Raw genomic sequence first — 6978 nt, forward strand, 5'->3', positions numbered from 1 at the left:
GGGGCGGCAGAGCCGCGGGCCCCGGCGCCGGGACGACGATGGGCCGGTGGCGGGGCCGGGCGCGGGGCGTCGCGGTGGCGGTGGCGCACGGGCTGTGCTCGGGCTCGCTGAACATCCTGCTCAAGTTCCTGCTGGCCCGCTACCACTTCGCCTTCCTGACGCTGCTGCAGTGCCTCAGCAGCGCGGCGGCGGCGCTGGGGCTGGAGGCGCTGCGGCGGCGGGGGCTGGCGGCGCTGCCCCCCTTCGGGCCCCGCCTGGCGCGCCCCTTCGCCGCCGTGGCCGCCCTGGCCACGCTGCAGTCCACGCTCACCCTGTGGTCGCTGCGCGGCCTCAGCCTGCCCATGTACGTCGTGTTCAAGCGCTGCCTGCCCCTCGTCACCCTCCTCACCGGCGCCCTGGTGCTCCGCGACGGCATGCCCTCGCCCGGCGTGCTGGTCGCCGTGCTCATCACCACCTGCGGCGCCGCGCTGGCCGGTGAGTGCCCGCCGCTACCGGGGCTGCGCGGGGGGCACCGGGGCGGTGCGAGGTCCCGGGGGAGGCTGGGGGACCCCCGGGGGCACAGGAGGGAGGGCCGCGGGCCGGGGGCTGGCACCCAGCGCGCTGGTGCCCGGGGCTGCCGCCCCCGAGAGCCGCGCGTCGCCCCCGGGAGAAGGCGGGTTGGTTTGGGCGGGGGGGCTGAGGAAACCGCTCGGGAGGCTCGCAGACCCCCCCCCGAAATAAAAGAAAATCCGTCGGGAGGTGAGCGTGTCCAGCCTCGGGACCTGCATGACGAATCCCAGGAGCTGGGGAGCGTGCGCTGCCGCCCGTTTCCTAAATATCCTCCCCGACCAAATCGGGGCTCTCTTTCCATCTCCGTGCAAAAACCGTGCTCCTTCCTCCCTGTGACTCCGCCAGGAGCTGGTGACCTGACCGGGGATGCCATGGGCTACGTGACGGGCGTGCTGGCCGTGCTGATACACGCCGCCTACCTGGTGCTCATTCAGAAGACCAGCGTAGACAGTGAATACGGACCCCTGACGGCCCAGTACGCCATCGCTGTCTCAGCCACCCCCTTTCTCATTATCTGTTCCTTTGCCAGCATGGACTCCATCAACGTCTGGTCGTTCCCGGGGTGGAAGGACCCCGCCATGGTTTGCATCTTCATTGCTTGTGTCCTGATTAGCTGTGCCATGAACTTTACCACCCTTCACTGCACTTACATCAACTCGGCCGTGACCACCAGTTTCGTCGGGGTGGTGAAGAGCATAGCAACCATCACGGTGGGCATGGTGGCCTTCAACGACGTGGAGCCCACCAAGCTGTTTATAGCCGGTGTCGTGGTCAACACCCTGGGGTCTGTCATCTACTGCGTGGCCAAGTACATTGAGACCAGGCGGCAGAGCACCTACGAGGACCTGGAGAAGGAAGCTAGAGCGGAAGAGGGAGCGAGGCAGGATGGGGACCAGGCACTGTTTGCCATGGAGGCGATTTCCCAGGAGAAGGGGGCCGAGGAGGCGGCAGTGGAAGGGTCAGCCAAAGGGGACAGCCAGAGCGGAGGGGAGGAGAAGGGCGGCGCTGAGGAACCCACCGAGGCACCGGCGGTCCAGGGGAAAGCCGCTGGCGCACCAGAAGGGAACAGGAGCTCGCTGAAGGATGCCTATCTCGGAGTATGGAGGTTGGTGAGGGGTGCTAATTATATAAAGAAGGATTATTTGATAGAAAATGAAGAGCTACAGAGCCCTTGAAAAGCAGGTTGGAAAACCCCACAAAACGTGTTGCTTGAGGACAGACAGCTGGTTCTCTGTACAGGGTACAGGGGGAGAGGCAGAGCATACATTTCCACATCAGTGCTGACGAATCAATCCAAACCGTTTAGGATAATTTTACCTCATTGTCAAAAAGCAAAAGGTCAGAGTTTGCTCATGCTTTCGGCTTGCATTGAACTGCTTCCAATACATCCGTTCAGACCCACCACAGCTAAAGGTACCGAGTCCTCTGCTGTGGATACAGAGAGAGTTGGGTGATGGCAAGTCGCGGGGCACTTGCCCGGGAGCTGTGGCTGTGAGGGATGCCAGTGCCACCGGGTTAGATGGCAGTGCCAGGAACACGGCGGTGGCCTGTAGCTTGAGGCTCTGTGATGCGCTTCTGTATCTGTGTCCATCCAATTATAGGTACGCTACGTAAATGTGTTCCTGCAATATATAAGCTCCTGTTAACTGTATTCTGTGTGCTCCTCTGTGTCGATACGATTGCAACAGAGCTAGAGATCGTGCCACTTTAATTACATTGGTGTTCAGTCACCCTCTTAACTGAAGAACCGAAATTCTCCCCGATGCTGTGGCCAGGCTGGGCCTTGGACCTGCTTCACCTCGAGTGGTTTGTGTCTTCAGGAGAAACACTTCTTTCTTGTGGTCGTGTGCAGGAGAGCAGAGCCAGACCCGAACTCGTGAGAAGCTTTGGTCAGCAGCAGCAGGGCGTTCTCCTATGAGCTTTAACTACACGTAGCACTGGGAATAGCTTGACCCGAATAAAATAATTCGGAAACGTTGGAAAGATTTGGCTTGGGAGGGCTATTAACAAACAAACAGGGAGAAAGCGTGTGCCTTGGGCTATCCCCTCCTTATACGTAGAATCGGGAGGATCCAGACTTGAAGCTGGGAGCAGGCTGTGGCAGGGCTGGGGAGACCACCCCTGGGGGCGCGTAGGGGCACCCACACCGGGGTCGGGGCGGTTTTGCTGTGCCCTGGCCGCAGCTGGGATGTAGCACGGTGGGGCTGCCCGGTCCCCTGGAGGAGAGCAGACAGGCGGGGAGCAGCAGGGTGCCCGGCAGGCTGGGACTGCTCGGGGTGCCCAGCACCAGGGTGACCACCTCGGGAGGGGGGAAGCTGCAGCCCTTTGCCCACATTGTCCCCTTGGGCTGCGAGGGGCAGAGCTGTCTCTTGATCTTGGGTGCTCCTGGGGGAAGCTGGAACGTGATCGCCAGGGGGTCCTGTAAGCAATATGCTCGTATTTTGCACCAAGCACGTACAACAGGGGAGGTGGGGGAAGCAAACCTGTGAGTATTTCTCAGCCTGGGGATGCCCCTTTGGGAGGCAGGAGGCCTGGAGCCAAGCCCTTGCTCAGGACCAGGCAGAGAAGAGGCTTGACCCTGAGTCTTCCTCTTCCCAGGAGCGCCCCAGCCATCGGGCCGTCCTGACCACAGACTGGAACAAATCAGCATTTCCTGAAGAAAATGAACCAAGCTGTTATCGTTGTTATGGTTGTTGTTGTTACTGTTGTTATTAATATTATTATTATTTATTAAGCCACTGAACCATAAATCCGTTATTCCCACAGCCCTAATTAAGCAGTGCCTAGCCCGATGCCTTCTTCAGCCAAACAGGCAGCGTTAGCCTCACGCTGCAGTCAGCACTGAAATTGGAAACGAGCAATTTCCCCAGCAGGGCAGATTTGCAAGATCGATCTCTAGGGAAGCAGTAGATTCTTGCCAATGTGAATACCGACAGAAAATGTTGGGAGCGGTAGCGTTTTTTGTAAAGGAGTACAGAAGTTGGGTGACCTGGTATCACCCGCGAGTTTGGTTATAAATGGTTGTAAAGGCATCGAGACTAAAAGCCTGTAGCTGCTGAGCCGTGGGGATGGGGCATGGAAGTCTGCGCACCACTTACGTGTACCTTGTGCTTAAGAGTGGAGAGATGCTGGCTGTGCTGAAACATGTTTACTTTCTGTTCAAGCCCCAAAAGGCATCTTTTTTTCAATAAAAACACTATTTATTGTTTATGAGATAATGTAATGTTTTTTTTTATTTTTGTAAGTTTTTCAAATACATCCGAAAGGAGTTCGTGCCTGTAACTTGCAGTTGCCGTATTATGAAACTCTTCACAGTATCGAACTGCGTTGCAATCCACACGGCTGGCTGAAGAGAAACCCGCATTTCTGCTCTGCCCGCGCTGAGCTCGGTGCTTTCTGTCCACGAGAAATGCGGATCTTTGTGCCACCTGACTGCCAGGCCCGGTGCAGCGTACAGTGCGTGTTTGGCACACGATGTACACGGCTCTCCACCGGGATTCATGTTGCAGGAGTTTCTCCTGGGGGGAGTTTACTGTTTTGCCGCTTACTGTTGTGGAAGTATCAGTAGAAACTTGCCGAAATTCTGCCAGTTTTGACTGTCAAAAAAGCCGCTGTTACCACGTTGTACATTTGCATGTGTAGGAAAAAATGTGATCATCTTGTATTCTGTTTATACCTTTAAATTCCCTCAATTAAAATGGGAATTTGGCAAACGCAACTCACTTTTTTGCAGTAAAAGAGACTGTCGCACAATAAAATAAAAACATTGCCTCGTGCTGAGGCATTTTAATAGCATCAGCGGAAGACTGCAGAATGAGATGTGGGAATAAATGCACTGCTTTCCAAAAGCCTTCTGGTTTTCTTATTGTCGCTACTCCAGGGTGCTCAATTTTGTTTCATTTCTAATTATTCTTGTGCCTTTATACCGTCCAAGCTTCCTCAGCATGTGACAGCACACTATAAATACTGTCGTTGACAGAGGGACTGAGGACACACAAAGGAGCACAAGAAATCTGAAGTGGCTGAGTCGTCTGTGTGGTTTTAAGTACCTGATGTTCTCAGCAGTGATTTCCTTGGTACGTATTTAAGGTGATTTACTGTCACTAGTGCAACTGCTGTAACTTTAGAATAAAAATGATTGAACGAGAGGATGCTTGTTATTCCCAGTTACATGATAAAGTCACTGCATTATTGAAGGACTTTGTATTTAGTTTATTTTGCAATATTCAGTAGTTACACTACTAGTTGTGTCACCTGCCAACCCGATGGGATGACTTAACAGTCACTTTTTATGTAAATGAAACGTAGATAATGTGCCTGTGGCCGAAACTGAGCTGTGCCCCGCAGTGGGGCTGGAAATCATTACAGGATTCACCCTAGAGGCCCACATAAACGTGCCTGCAGCTTAGAGAAGGGAACAGCCCTCGTTCCAGGACAATGATTGAATCCGATGCACAACGACTGCTTTGGGAATAAGCATTAATTTCGGTGTCGATACATCACCGAGTAACACCTGCTCTGGCACTGCTATAGGCGCACGCACGCGCATGCAGACAAACAGACATGCAGCAGGGAAAGGGAAGCCAGACTGGCTATCTTTTCTAAAACAAATTGTTGTTGGACAATTTGGCCAGAGTATCTGAAGGCAGTGACAGTTAAGAGTAATCAATAAATTTGCATATGTTACTGACAGACTGATCCCGAGTTTACCAGTACTGCTAGAAAGAAAGTGATCAGCAATCTGCAAATAAACAGGTGAAAGAAATGCTACAGTTTATTAAACGATGCTCACACTCCTCTGTGTGTCCAGGGCTCGCTTATCGCCAGTGCTTAACAGCCTCCCCTAATTTCATTATCTCTGTTTGCTGCAGGCAAAGGGTTTGGTGCACTGAAGGGTTCAGGTGCAAGCCCTTCTGCTCTGGTCTCTAAAGTAACAAGGAGGACTTGACACGGAGGTTTCTGCCATATCATCCCTTCTTTTCCTTCTATTTTTCCTGGAAAGGAGTTGGGGGGAGGTGTGGACCAGCAGGGTCTTGTAAGTCCAGCTTGCTTCTTGCTGTGGCTGCCCCCAGCTCCCGGCGCAGCTCAGCCGTGGCTGCCGACCAGAGCCCCGTGGAGCTGGGCAGCGTGCGGGGCGTGCGCAGGAGAGAGGCCCCCACGTCACACCAAAATCTCCCCGCGGAGGACACTGGTGTGGATAGCTATCCCGCATGTAAAAAACAGGAAGAGATCACTTCTCAGTAAGAGCATTTTGAGCAGTAGAGCTATAAACCGGAAAAGGGGTTGCTGTTGTTATTGCTGGATAGCCAGGCTCGGTTTTATTGCAGGTGGAGCTGAGGAAAGCCCGTCATGCATTAATGCTAGGCGTTGTGCTTGAATGAATTGGAGAGGGAAGGTGCCTGAGATCACAGCCTGGGCAGAGAGCATGAAAACACTGCCAGGGGAGGTTCAAGGGATTGGGGCAGATGGGGAGAATGTTACAAAACCACAACTACTTAGGTAGAAAAGCAGAATGTTTCTGTACATACCCCCCTCCAACACCCATGTCCATGGGGACTTGGAAGCCAGCGCCTCCACCAAATTTCAGCTTGTCACTCTTCTTACAAGGAAAGAAACAGTGACAGCGTCAGAAACTCAGAGCCAAATATTGCGGAGAATTTGCACTGAATATACGTGAATGCGGAGCCCTGCACGAGTAATACACATGGAGGAGAGGTGGCCCAAATAACCTAGGGGGTGTGTGTGTGTGTATCTCGTCTTTGTGGTCCTGTGATTTTCCCTCACTGGATAGACATAAATTCTGCACTGGGCATGTTAATTTTGTTGATAAACTTGTCCTTTATCGAATCAAATCAGTGCCAGTTCCGTTCTCAAAATCATGCCACTTTTTGATTAGGTGCTACTGATTTTGTTCCTGACAAACTTTTAACAGACGGCAGGATTTCTCTGGAAAAGAGCTACAGCTGCTAAGCTCGTAGGCTGCTTTTACTTGACATGGAGGTGAATTGAGAGAGAAAGATGAGCTGTAGCTGGTTATGATGGTAAGCCAGTCGGCTTTGCAGGCTGCTGGAAGTCCTGTGTGTCATCAATAAATAAAAACAGCTACAGGCTGCTGTGCACAGTGTCATTAACTCCTTGCATCTCAAATTGGCTGAATTCTCTTGCATGAATTTTCAGTCCTCTGAGTACCTCTGCAAACCTTTATGGTTCGGCCAATTCCAAAGCATGTATGCTTGGTTCAAAGGTAAAATATGGTTGTTATTATTGTTTCATTAATAACAGCTAAGCATGACCAGAGTGGTCTGTAATATCTGATCATGTCCTAGGGTGCCTCCTGGGTGCTGAACTCTTCTGAATCGCTTGAAGTCACTTGATCAAACTGGGGCTGATCATGCTGCATCCAGCTCCGTCATCCAGCACAAACCGTGC

General features: G+C 52.9%; 1 protein-coding gene across 1 annotated transcript; it reads left to right on the forward strand.

Moving 5' to 3' along the window:
- On the forward strand, positions 1-4397 carry SLC35D3 (solute carrier family 35 member D3). Its single transcript, XM_040553353.1, has 2 exons — positions 1-474; positions 895-4397. Exons 1-2 carry the CDS (start codon positions 39-41, stop codon positions 1722-1724), a joined length of 1266 nt encoding a protein of 421 aa, XP_040409287.1. The 5' UTR covers positions 1-38; the 3' UTR covers positions 1725-4397.
- Positions 4398-6978: the final 2581 nt, after the last annotated feature.

This window comes from Cygnus olor, chromosome 3 (genome assembly GCF_009769625.2).
Source record: "Cygnus olor isolate bCygOlo1 chromosome 3, bCygOlo1.pri.v2, whole genome shotgun sequence".
NCBI classification, from domain to species: Eukaryota; Metazoa; Chordata; class Aves; order Anseriformes; family Anatidae; genus Cygnus; species Cygnus olor.

Excerpts from the sequence above, each read along its gene's own strand:
- SLC35D3 (XM_040553353.1), top strand. The coding sequence starts at position 39 with ATGGGCCGGTGGCGGGGCCGGGCGCGGGGCGTCGCGGTGGCGGTGGCG. Across the intron at positions 475-894 it reads CTGCGGCGCCGCGCTGGCCG|GAGCTGGTGACCTGACCGGG; the intron begins GTGAGTGCCCGC and ends TGACTCCGCCAG.